The sequence below is a fragment of the Pituophis catenifer genome, unplaced genomic scaffold, assembly GCF_029215685.1.
Source record: "Pituophis catenifer annectens isolate HBS135680 unplaced genomic scaffold, rPitCat1.0.hap2 SCAF_1, whole genome shotgun sequence".
Taxonomy (NCBI): domain Eukaryota; kingdom Metazoa; phylum Chordata; class Lepidosauria; order Squamata; family Colubridae; genus Pituophis; species Pituophis catenifer.
This window is the reverse complement of record NW_027256881.1, coordinates 47,778,469-47,792,326: the sequence shown is the minus strand read 5'-3', so window position 1 is coordinate 47,792,326 and position 13,858 is coordinate 47,778,469. Positions and strand designations below refer to the sequence as shown.

Below are 13,858 nucleotides of genomic sequence, written 5' to 3'. Positions count from 1 at the left end.
TGTAAACAAATGTCTCTGATCTTTTCGTCATCGCCATACTAAATAAGAAGTAGCATGGGGAGTTAAGAATACCTGAGTTTAAGGGTTAGTCAACTCATGTTCTTCATTCTGCAACATTAAGCCATGGATTGATTTTACAAGAACTAGCCACAGCTAATGTAATATTTTGTCTGACTATTACCAAACAAGACAAAGAAAAACATTTGCAAAGAGAGACTATGTCCTGACTATTCATTCTGTTTTCCTCATAATTTCTCCAAAGAAATATTACTCACTTATTTTTATTAGTACAAGATTTATACCAAAGCTTCTCTAGAAATTCAAGAGGCTTATGGAATGACAATCATAGAGAGTAATTGGGACATTCATTGACATTTGAGAAAAAAACAGAAGACGAGACAAGATACTCTATTTCTATCAGAATGCATTAATTCAAGCTTCTGCAGAATTAATTCCATAAAAAAATCCAGAGGAGGCAGACTTTATGCTGGAGGAGATCCTAAATTCTAAGTAACTTTTAATAAGCAGAATAATCCCCACTTCAAATGTTATCAGTTCCATGGTGAAATGATCTTAAGTGTGCCACTATTCCTCTGATTCTTTCTCTGACTGGAATAATATTGCCTAATCTCATCTGAATGTTCTTAGAGTTTACTGCATAATGTGTATGATATATTTTGTATTCATCTTCATCATGATCATCACCATCACCTGTATTAAAACTCACTATTGGTTTTGTACAATAGGAACCTTCTCAGTCATGGAATATAGTTATGTAAATTAGAATGTTCATCTCTAAAGCAATACACAAGTTAGCATGAAATTGGTTGAGGCAGGCGATTTTCCTTCCTATATACTTATTGTGTAAGAAAATGCTCAACACAAGAGAAGGGTGCTATACAAATCTGTTAGAGATGGCATGCTGAATTCTGCTGAGTTGGAACTCAGTGTCCCAAGTTTCCTTGAAAAGAAGAGCCCTTTGTTAATCGCATAGGAAAAAGAATGCTTAAAACACAAGTGCATTGAGCTTTTGCACATATTGAACTCTTCTTAGATGTTGAATATTTTCAGCAAGAATGCAGAATTAAAAAGACTTCTAAAGCTTCTTCCAGGCTAATGTATCTCTACAATTTCAAGGAGACTAATGAAACATTTTTTAAAAAAAAAAATCCTAATGCAATTTCTCAAGTTCTCATGTCCAAAATTTTAATGTGGGAATTATTATAAACCTTATGCGTGTACTGAGGCTTGTAAACAGAACACAACAAAATTGTAATCCAGACTCCCTTGTTATCGCTGTGTTTTAATATCAGACGAATAAATAACAAAAACAGGATGCTTATACCCTGATGCATTTAGTGCAATATGCACTTCTTTGCCTGCCTTTTATTTTATTTTTTTTCTCTCTCTCTATGGTATACTGCTGTAAATTAATCTTGCTTCATAATAAATGTTTCTTTTTAGTAGTGAATTAAATGATTCCCTTTAGGAACAATTGGAGTTACCTATTGCTAGAATAATCTGTCAAATAGCGAAATGTTGAATATTTGGCTTCTATCCATACCTTCTTTCTCTTTTTAACTCTGGTGTTTATGAAAATAATACAGAGATAATTCTCTCGCTTCTTCTGTTCTAGTTAATAATTGTATTAATACAATTAATACAATTGTATTAATAAATTGTATTGTCCAGCCTGTCCTCTTGACTCCTGTCTTGATTTTACATGTTTTTTTTTTCCTCTTCAATTTAAAAGAAATGCAGAGTTCCAGTGACTATTTACTGTTCTTTTCTTTCTGGTCTTTTGGAAAAAGCTGACAGCTATACAACCATTTGAGAAAGGGAGAGGGGTGAAACAATGAGGTTGCCATCTTACCAGTTTTAGACAAAGTGCTACTCCCCACAGTTTTCTTCTCTTTCTCGTCATAGAATTCCATTGTTTGTTTTTTTCTTAAAGTAGTTGCAATGCAAAGATAAGACAGAGCTGGATCCCTCAATGACAAAAACAAGGAAGATTGGAAGGAAAGAATAGAATGAGTGCAGAAGTCTACTAGCAGTTTTGGAGCTCATAATAAAGAAAATCAAGAAGCTTTCCTTTCTTGATAACTGCTTTTCGAAACATATGCATAAGAAAGAATAGATATCTACATATTTATAAATCAGTTTTCAAAGGTTATGTTGAATCTTGCAGGGTTTTATGGTAGAGAAATGCTGAAGCATGTTCACAAGGAACAATAGGAGGTAATTGTGAATTTAGGGTATAGAAATAGGAGAAGACTTTTAAAACTGCTACTGAATAGCAAAAGAGAATGGGTTTGGGAATAGACACTAACAGACATTTAATGACTATAAAATAAATAGTTTTACTTAAAAAATCAGTTAGATCCATTCTCTAAACTTGGAGACATGCAGGTCTACGTGCAAAAGCTAAACATACCTATTTTATGGAATTGGTAAATAGTTAAAAGTAGTGGCAGCTATTGTTTGAATTTAAAAAGGACAAGGAAAACTTGACTGTCACTGAATGTAACATCAGAAACAAAAGGAGTGATATTTTTAGGGGAAAAAAATCAGCACTGGAAACTCTTTTGGCTTATAGCTCTGCTTGTGGTTTCTTAGAGGCAATTGGTTGAAATACTTATTATCACTTTTGGAAAATCATGTGTGCTTCAAAAAAAAAAAAAAGTGAAGTTATCACTTTAGGATATATGAAGATTTAGCTCTCTGAGTTGGCCAGAATTTAGCACCAAGAATCTGAGAAAAGAAGAACTAGGGCTGACATGATAGCAGTATGTGAGGATAATTAACCAGTGGAACAGCTTGCCTTCAGAAATTGTGGGTGCTTCATCACTGGAGGTGTTTAAGAAGAACCTGGACAGCCACTTGTCTGAAATGGTATAGGGTCTCCTGCTTGAACAGGAGGCTGGACTCCAAAGCCCCTTCCAGCTCTTTTCCATTCTGTGCTATTCATTTCCAACCCTTCTCTCCTAAGAAACAGAATCATTCAGTGATTATCTGCTTCTTCCCTGTAATGTAATTCTTGGAGAAAATAAGGGAAAGTTTACTCATCTTACTTTAACTTCAGCCACTATTTGCTTCAGTCTTCTCTCATGTGGCTTCTAACAAATTACTTTGAAGGGAAGGTGGCTCTCAACAGCAAATAGGTTGCCATGTTTGATTTATTATTGAAGAAAAGGAATATTTTGAATTACTTTGCTCATTTTCAGCATTCTCTATGATCCCTGATATCCAAGTTAATAATTATGTTTATATAGCTTGGGTTGAACATCCAGATGATGATGGTGTTATACCTTTAGTCGAGTCTGGCTGTTGGTGATTCTAGAGGCCAGGTCTCTCCATATATTCCAATCTTTCACTGTTTCTTTGAGTTGTTTTATGCTTTGACTGGTGACAGCTTTGATAGTATCCAGCCACCATGTATTTTGATGGCCTGGTTTCCTGTTACCATTGAATATCCAAGATATATGAATAAACATTCATATACAATTTTAAAAACCATGAATGTAAATATTTTGGGTTAAGTATATTCTATTTTCTCTCTCATAGAACTCTAACCTAAAAAATATCTGTAGGTTTCATCTTTTTTACATTTATTTAGATCTTCAGCCTTATGAAAACTACAACTTCACACTCACAGCATGTACATTTGCTGGTTGTACTACCAGTCAGACAACTTCAGGTAGAACATTGCAAGCTGCTCCTCAAGGTAAAGACTAATTTATTAACATTTAAACCATTTATATATGAGAAGTAGACTCAGGGCACTATATCTAGGCACTGATTTTAAACAAAAACAACTCTTCAACTCCTTGTTTGCTCAGTCAAAAAGGAATTATGTTCAAATGGATCTAAGCAGAAAAATTGAAAAAACGATGGAATGGCAACCCAAGGTAAATTTAAAAAATGTTTAGAGAACACCTGCCTAACATTCTTAGTCGTAAGCCACCTAGAGATATTTGGGAGTTGGACAATCTATAAATTAAGTGAAAGACAAGAAGGAAGGAAGGAAGGAAGGAAGGAAGGAAGGAAGGAAGGAAGGAAGGAAGGAAGGAGGGAGGGAGGGAGGGAGGGAGGGAGGGAGGGAGGAAGGAAGGAAGGAAGGAAGGAAGGAAGGAAGGAAGGAAGGAAGGAAGGAAGGAAGGAAGGAAGGAAGGAAATTGTGGTAGAAGTGAACACACAGATGCAAACACTTAGAAATAAACTTTATTTATAGACCATTTAAAAGAGACAATTAAAAAGCTAAGAAGAAAAACAGACAACCAGAACAGCAACCAACAACCACATAAGTAGAGATTAACACCAGAAAAACTATTAAGCAGAAAGCTATACTCTAATCAAACAACTACCAAGGACAAACCACACCCACACCAAGACTGGCAGGGAGTAAACTCCATACTCCCTAGCATTAATGATATTACCTATTCAGACCTCCACATTGTATTATGTGGGAAAGATCTCAAGTCCTTTTGTCAATTAATTTCATTTTCAACAATTTCTTTACCCACACAATCCTGAATAGTGCACTTTGTCACTGTAAATGTGTATAGTGTTAGTATTAAATAACAAGAATGCATTGAATGATGTCAGTGATGATACAAGGAGTGAAAATTTTTTCATATATGTAACCAATCTCCCATAAATTGAAAATATGGAATGAGGCCTAACTTTTGTCAGTCACTCCCTTTAAAGTAGTTTTTCTTTTTATTGTTTTTGTAAACTTCATTTTCCAAAATAAAAATATAAAAACTATAAATTGCTAATTATATTCCCCGGCAATTGATATTTATGTAACACTACTGACCACGTACTCTTACATTGATCCATGTTAAAATAAAGTGTCCTGAGACATAAGCTAAAAAACTGTCATATATCTAGTCAATCCAGTTAGTTCTGTAAAATGTGCTAATGAACTGGACAAGAACCAATAATTTAATTTTAGCTGATGCAAGACAGGCTGTTGATATGTCTGCCTGGACTGTGGGCAGGGGGGATCTCAAGAAGCTATATTTTTATATATTTATAAAATACATCTACTATATCTTTCCTAAAACAAGTAGAAGTTGGACGTATCTCGTAATGCATCACTAGCATAAGGTACATCTGTGGCACAAGACAAATTATCCTGGTGTAAACTGGTAGCATTTTGTGTAACTAAAGCTAAGCAACATGCCTTGGCCTCAAAACTTCATATCCTTTTTACTTTCATACTACAGATACTACAGCAGACTATTTTGATTTGGAAATGTAAAATGTCTTTTAGTGATGGTTCAGAAAGATACAACTGCAAGGCTGTTAATTAGGACATCATATTTTGGTAACTTTTTACAGAATATATATAAGCTGCCATGTACACTAAGATCCTCAAAATGTGATCTTATTTTGCCCTTTTTTTTCTGAGGCATGCAAATGTTAAAAATGGAAAAGGCTTATTCAGTTGTGATCCATGATTTTAAAATCTCTCCCAAACAAACTTCATCTAGTTATTACCTTGATGTTGTTTAATAATTAATGAAACATTTATTTTTATTTTTTATGGAAGGATAATCTTTTGTACACTGATTGAATGATGATTAATGAATTTTGTATTGCTATATAGGTCTTTTATATTGTGTACTTTGGTACTTTTGCTGTAGTTTAGTATTACCTGAAGAAGGAGTAGTATAATTTTAAGGTTGAAGGTTAACTGTAAGAGAAATGAATTTATTAAAAAAAAGTAGTAATTCTAAAGATAAATCTGAAATGAGCTTAGTTTTTTATGTGTTAACATATTTTAATACATTTATAAAATTAAATATATACAAGTATCATTATAAACAGTTTTGGTAATGTAATTGCAGGGGTATGGTCACAGCCTCGTCATATTACAGTAAGCTCTAACATAGTAGAATTGTATTGGGATGAGCCAGAAAAAAAAAATGGAATTGTCATTCAATATAGATTATTTTGTAATGGAGAAGAGATTTTCAAAGGTGGTGGAGAAAATCTGAATTTCACTCATTCCACCATGCAACCAAATAACAGGTAAAATGTCACTTATTTGAGAAAGGATGTTGTTTAATTTTTTATAATATATATATTGATATATCATACCTTAACCAACATTTGGGCCCAGCTCAAGGACTATGCAGAGATGTAGATTTGATGGGCAAGGTATCATTTGGAACATACATGGGCAGGCATTTAGCATCCATTGGGATCACCTTAAACAAAACATGTCCTTTCCAAGGATCTGGTACCTGCTGTAGATGGCAGCCACACAAGCCCAGGAAAGGAGAACTGTTTTAGGAGCTTCCAGTTGGGGCTCCATCCATGCCTATGTGTGCTCCAAATCACATTAAGCCTTTGAAAGCACAGCCTAAATTGTTGGCCCAGCATGAATGTCTCATGTAAATAAAAATTGTAATCAAAATGACACTGAATACAGTTCCCCATGAACTTCACGTAACGATACCTATATAGATTGTAGAAAACAAGTCTTATGGGTAACTAATAATTAGCCCATTGGGCTTTCCAGAAGAGCTTTCACCTAGTCATAAATAGGTTAATCCAAGTCTAGAATTTCTGAAATTACATTCCAGCGTGTGTGTTTATTGAATAGAATAGAATAGAATAGAATAGAATAGAATAGAATAGAATAGAATAGAATAGAATAGAATAGAATAGAATAGAATAGAATAGAATAGAATAGAATAGAATAGAATAGAATTTGGCCAAGTGTGATTGGACACACAAGGAATTTGTCTTGGTGCATATGCTCTCAGTGTACATAAAAGAAAAGATACTTCATCAAGAATCATAAGGTACAACACTTAATGATAGTCATAGGGTACAAATAAGCAATCCGGAAACAATATCAATATAAATTGTAAGGATACAAGCAACAAAATTACAGTCATACAGTCATAAGTGGAAGAAGATGGGTGGTAGGAACGATGAGATTAATAGTAGTGCAGACTTAGTAAATAGTTTGACAGTGTTGATGGAATTATTTGTTTAGCAGAGTGATGGCATTCGGGGAAAAACTGTTCTTGTGTCTAGTTGTTCTGGTGTGCAGTGCTCTATAGCGTCGTTTTGACGGTAGGAGTTGAAACAGTTTATGTCCAGGATGTGAGGGGTCTGTAAATATTTTCACAGCCCTCTTTTTGACTCTTGCAGTATACAGGTTCTCAATGGAAGGCAGGTTGGCAGCAATTGCTTTTTCTGCAGTTCTAATTATCCTCTGAAGTCTGTGTCTGTCTATTGCCATGATATTTATTTATTTATTTATTTATTTATTTATTTATTTATTTATTTATTTATTTATTTATTTATTTATTTTATTTTTCAATTTATATACTGCCCTTCTCCCTGAGGACTCAGGGCGGTGCACAGCCAGAATTAAAAACATGAAATACAAATATTAAAAACAATTAAAATCTATATAAATTTGGCCCAAAATTTAAAAAACCACAAACCAATTAAACATTTAAAAATTTAAAAAAATTTCTTCCTAAGCCAGCCCGGCTTGCTGGAAAAAGTGGGTTTTAAGGGCACGGCGGAAGGCACTGAGGTCTTGGATTCTCCTTATCTCTGGGGGCAGCTGATTCCAGAGGGTAGGTGCCCCCACAGAGAAGGCTCTCCCCCTGGTGGTCACCAGCCTACATTGTTTGGCTGATGGCACCCTGAGGAGGCCCTCTCTGTGGGAGCGCACGGGTCACTGGGAGGTCGTCGGTAGCGGCAGGCGGTCTCGAAGATAGCTAGGCCCTATGCCATGGAGTGCTTTACAGATGATAACCAACACCTTGAAGCGCACCCGGAAGACCACCGGGAGCCAGTGCAGCTCACGCAGGAGCGGTGTTACATGGGAGCGCCATGCTGCTCCCATCACTACCCGCGCTGCTGCGTTCTGGACCAGCTGGAGCCTCCAGGTGCCCCTCAAGGGGAGCCCCATGTAGAGAGCATTGCAGTAGTCAAGGCGAGAGGTGACGAGGGCGTGAGTGACTGTGCACAGGGAATCCCGATCAAGAAAGGACCGCAACTGGCGAATCAGGCGAACCTGATAAAAGGTCCCCCTGGTTACAGCTGTCAGATGTTCCTCCAAGGACAGCTGCATATCCAGGAGGACTCCCAGATTGCGAGCCCTTTCTGTGGGGGCCAAGGACTCGCCCCCAATAGTCAGTGATGGAGTCAACTGACTATATCGGGATGCCGGGAGCCACAGCCACTCAGTCTTGGAAGGGTTGAGCTTGAGCCTGTTCCTCCCCATCCAGATCCGCACAGCCTCCAGGCACTGAGACATCACTTCAAGGGCATCGTTGGGGTGGCCTGGGGTGGAGATGTACAGCTGGGTGTCATCAGCGTACTGATGGTATCTCACCCCGAAGCCACGGATGATCTCGTCCAGCGGCTTCACATAAATGTTGAACAGAAGGGGCGAGAGGACCGATCCCTGCGGCACTCCACAGACGAGAGGCCTCGAGGTCGACCTCTGCCCCCCTGCCAACACAAACTGCGACCGGTCGGAGAGAAAGGAGGAGAACCACCACAATACGGTGCCTCCCACCCCCAACTCTTCCAGCTGGTGCAGCATGATACCATGGTCGATGGTATCAAAAGCCGCTGAGAGGTCTAACAGGACCAGAACAGAGGAGCAACCCCTGTCCCGAGCCCTCCAGAGATCATCAACCAACGCGACCAATGCCGTTTCCGTGCTGTGCCCAGACCTGAAACCCAACTGGAACGGATCTAGATAAGATGTTTCCTCCAGGAATTGTGGAAACTGTCGCGCGACCACACTCTCAACAACCTTCGCCATGAAGCGAAGGTTGGAGACAGGACAATAGTTGGACAATATTGCCGGATCCAGGGACGGCTTCTTGAGGAGAGGCCTCACCACCGCCTCTTTCAAGGCAGCGGGGAAGTAACCCTCACTCAATGAAGCGTTGATAACTCCCTGGAGCCAGCCTCGTGTAACCTCCCGGGAAGCCAGTACCAACCAGGAGGGACACGGGTCCAGTAAACATGTGGCCGTACTAAGTCTCCCCAAAATCCTGTCCACATCATCGGGAGTCACAGCATCAAACTCCTCCCAGATAACATTCTCAAGACTATTCCTCGTCACCCTGCCCTGATCTACCCAGTCAGAGTCCAAATCCCCCCCGGATCTGAGCGATTTTGTCATACAGGTATTGTCCAAAATCCTCTGCCCTGCCTTCCAGGGGATCCTCCCACACTCCCGGATGGAGCAGGGAGCGGGTCACCCTAAACAGGGCGGCCGGACGATTCCCTGATGATGCAATAGAGGCAGAAAAGTAATTAAACTTTGCCGTCTTTATCACCACTAGGTAGGTCTTAATATGCGACCTTACCAGTGTTTGATCAGATTCAGTGAGACTGGCCCTCCAACTGCTCTCCAGGCGTCTTTTCCGGCACTTCATTTCCCTCAGCTCCTCAGTAAACTAAGGAGCTGCGCGGGATCAGCACCGGGTCAGAGGCCGCAAAGGCACGACTCGGTCCAAGGCCCCACCAGCCGCCCGATCCCAGGCGGCTACCAGGTCCTCAGCCGAGTCATGTGCTAGATCCTCAGGAAATGGCCCAAGCTCCATCTGGAACCTATCAGGATCCATCAGGCGCCTGGGCGGACCCATCTTATTGGCTCCGCCTCCCTGCAGCGGGGTGTAGCGGTTCGAAGGTCCAGGCGAAGGAGCGAGTGATCTGACCATGACAAGGGTTCCATGTCTATATCCCCTATAATAAGATCACTCAACCACTGGCCAGAGACAAAAATCAAGTCCAGAGTGTGTCCCCCCCTGTGGGTGGGGCCATGAACTAGTTGGGTCAGGTCCATGGCCATCATGGAAGCCATGAACTCCCGAGCCATCTCAGACGTTTCACCGATGGACGGCAAGTTGAAATCACCCATGACCATAAGCCTGGGTGTATCAACTGCCACCATGGCTATCACGTCGAGGAGCTCGGGCAGGGCCGTTGCCGTGCGGCAGGGAGCCAGGTACGCAAGCAACAAGCCCATCTGAATCCCATGACCCCATCTCACAAAGAGGGATTCACATCCGGCAATCTGTGGCACAGTGGTCTCCCTCGGATTAAGACCTTCGTTAATAATTACCGCCACCGCCCCGCCCCTCCCCTGGGCCCTTGGCTGATGGAATGCTCTGAAGCCTGGTGGGCACATCTCAACCAGAGGGACCCCTCCCTCCGGGCCCAACCAGGTCTCCGTAATACCCGCCAGGTCCGCTCCCCCCTCCTGTATAAGATCGTGAATGAGGGGGGCCTTATTTACCACGGACCTGGTAAGTGGGTTTCTGCTGGGATTTATTTTTCTAGTCTAATCTATAGCCTGCATGGTCAGAGTGGTTCTCTGTTCACATGTTAACCATAACTAATCCTGAGTTTCTAGAATAGTCAGGGCTGGCTAGCTATTTCCATTCATTGTAATTACCAATCAATCATATCTATCATATTGTAATATTTTTAATTAAGCCATGCAAAATGTTCAGCCATACAGTCATACCACTGCTGCTGATTTTGTTTACAAATATGTTGTTTTGTCAATCCAGCTACAGCTACCATGAATAGATAAGCTTTTGTTTCAGAAACCATATTTTAAAAAAGAATGCATGAAATAAAGGAAAGACAAAATGGTGGCACAGATTATGGAAGGTTTTTTTCCCTACATGTACACATAGGAAGTACAATTTAGTACAATTAGCTTGTCAGATATTGACTTGTAAGATTTGCATCCCACTTTCATATAGGAGCATAAATGTCAGCATGCATAATGTTTCCTTCTCCATTTTTTCCCCCTACAACAACCCTGTGAGATAGTTTGAGCTGAGAGATAGTGAGTGAAGTCCCTCAGGCAGAATAACTGTTAAGCGGTCTCCTTGATCCTCGTCCACCTTACACTACACATATGCATGATGGCCAAAGAATAAGCACTTATTTCAAGTACCTGCTCTTAATGCATAACTACAAAATAGATGGATTAAGGGTGTGTGTGTGTGAGAGAGAGAGAGAGAGAGAGAGAGGGAAAGGGGGGAGATGACATTCATATAAATGGTTGACATTACATTGTGTTGGAATATGATAAATATAATGAATGCTAAAATAATTGTAAAATATTTTTATATTCTCGGCTTTGTTTCTTCTTCTCCTTTTTTTCCCCTCGTACCTTCATGTGTATTTATAGATACGTTTACCAGCTAGAAGCCAGTACGTGGGGTGGTAGCAATATCAGTGAAAAATATATCGTCCAGACACCAGCAACAACACCAGAGGAGATTCACATACCATATAATATCACAGTAATTAATGCATATTCCATATTCGTAGCATGGGACATTCCTGGTAAGCATATGTATTAGTATTCAGAAGTTCATAGATAACTTATGTATCTGTTTCAGTTATTTATTATTTCCTCTGCTTGGTTCCCATTATATAAAGAGGCACACTTGGAAGTTGTTTTGATGCAAGGGTACATCCTAAGGCAGATATTAGGAAATGTTATCAATTCCATATAACAGCAATAGACAACCACCTTTTGGATTTTTCTACTTTAGGCATCAAAATAATTTAAGTCATCTGTAACAGATGATAAACTAATTAATGAAATAATTAAGCAATAAAATCAACTATACTCTGTTCAAATATAAAAAATGCCATATTATGGATTTAATTTAATGATGGGCATTGAGCTATACTAGTAGTTGTAGCTTCAGACTATTTTAGTCTAAATTAATCAATTTATTAAAATTGGTTTCAGGACAGGGTGAAACAGTCACTGATAATCATGCTTCTTTTTGTTTCCTGTTCTATTGAATGCAATATATATTCAGTCATTATGACCACAAATTAAACACACACCGACAAAAGTTCAGAAAGAAAGGTAAAATAAATCCTAGGTTTTTTGTAATGAGAAGTAGCATTGCAAGATGATGAAGATAGATAGGAGAAAGAGAGAGAGAGAGAGAGAGAGAGAGAGAGAGAGAGAGAGAGAGAGAGAGAGATGCTTATAAGTAATATTGTTATTTATTTTAAAAAGTAATGATATATAACAAATTAACTTGTTTATAATTTAGGATTTTAAAAAATCTATTCACTTCTGTTATAAAAAATATTCAAATATATTGATATGTATTGCTAAAAACATAATAACCATTTTAATATTCAGTATTTATCCCAAATGATTTAAAATATTAAAATATTTACACCTTGCACAAAGGTCACCGGGTGAAAAGATAATATAAAAACATTAAATATAAAGTTACCAGGTAAACATTTACATGCATGCTTGGAATAGTAAATATTATTGTATGTCCATTGAATCAATTCTTAATAGATCTATAATATCCTGAGCTGTCAATCTTTTAGTTTTCAGAAGCACAAAATCCATTATAGAAAAGCTATAATATATGAAAAAGATTAAAATCTTAAATTAAACTCACTCCCCTCCACCTGTACTGCCTAAAAGGATTTAAAAACCCAGGAGAAGGTGGATGAATTTGACTTATAATCTACAGCTGATTTCATTGGAAAGTGTCCTGTACTGTCTCACTTTTGATAATAAGTTTCTGTGAAAGCTTTGAATATTCACTCTAACAGTCCATTCTCTGTGTAAGCTAGGACCTAACTAAAGTGATGTGTGGAATTTTTTTATATGATCAGGTTGTTTACACCAAGAATTTTTAATTAAAAAATAGATGACATCTGGATGTCCTGCAAACATCTGGATGATCTCAAGCTATATAGCATACGCTGGTACTATTTGCCAAACATCTGAATTAACACAATTGTTCTGACCTAGCTCTCCAGACATGACAAATCTTCTGACGTGAACTCAAACGATTCCTTTAGTAGGAATGCCAGCAGTTCCGCAAAAAGTTTATCTCACAGGCTAACAAGTCCAGCCGGCCGGAAGATGATGATCTGTCCCCGTCCACACACAGCCACAAACACAGCCAGCCGAGGGTTAAGGAAACACTTTGGAACGCACCCAGTTTCTTTATCTCCCACATGGCAGCAATAGACACACCGTCTGCCAAGTGCCTTTATTTTCACAGAAAAACAGAAAGACAAATACTCAGCTTCCAAATGTCCGACAACAATAAATCTTTCTCTCCGCAGTTCCGAACGAGGCTCTAGTGACTATCCAAGGTTAGTTTTGTTCGTCACAAGGATCACTGACCACAACCCTCTATTATATAGTCTCTGGGGTGTGGTCCAGTGACTCAGTTCTAATCCCTAGCACGCCTCCTAAACTGCTGCAATCGTTTATCACGCCTTCGGAGGCGTGCGTCCAGGAATGATGTTTCTCCGTCACTCTGATCCGAGCCACCTGTCTCCCTGCTAATCTCCTCTCCCTCGGCCGGCACCTGAGACAATGCCAGAGGGGAGGGGCCTGGAGAGGGAGGCCTGGCTGACTCCTCTTCCTCATGCTCGGAGCTTTCTTCCTCCGATGGGACAGGCTCAGAGGGCGGGGCCACAACAGATGAATAGTTGTCTGCCACACCTATTCATCTCCGCCCTCTTCCTTTTATTCCCAGAGGTAGGGTGGGGCCTCGTTTGCAGCGATGGCTCTTCCTTCCCCAGGATCAGCCCACGCCTTTCCACTGCTCTCCCCTTCTCTGCCTTCTACACAGCTGCACATCAGGCACTGGACCCAGCTGTTCCTCTTCTTCATCAACCACCTCCAGACCTGGGGGCTGTTGGCTGTCCATCTGAGGGCTAACGGATGGCCCAGGCTCTGCCTATCTCTCTCCCCCCCCCTCTCTCTCTCTGCCAGTTCAATTCCCTCTTCCCCCTTGGAGCTCCCAGGTTGCCCCGATGCTGGCCCTTACTTCCA

The 13,858-nt window shown here is 39.8% G+C and overlaps 1 protein-coding gene across 1 annotated transcript in view; it reads left to right on the top strand.

Moving 5' to 3' along the window:
- USH2A (usherin) overlaps window positions 1-13,858 on the top strand; it is a 474,981-nt gene that overhangs the window by 387,661 nt on the left and 73,462 nt on the right. The window contains exons 54-56 of the mRNA XM_070957393.1: window positions 3,617-3,724; window positions 5,856-6,039; window positions 11,207-11,364. Of these exons, the coding sequence (XP_070813494.1) occupies window positions 3,617-3,724; window positions 5,856-6,039; window positions 11,207-11,364 (450 nt within the window). The remainder of the gene's footprint in view (window positions 1-3,616; window positions 3,725-5,855; window positions 6,040-11,206; window positions 11,365-13,858) is intronic.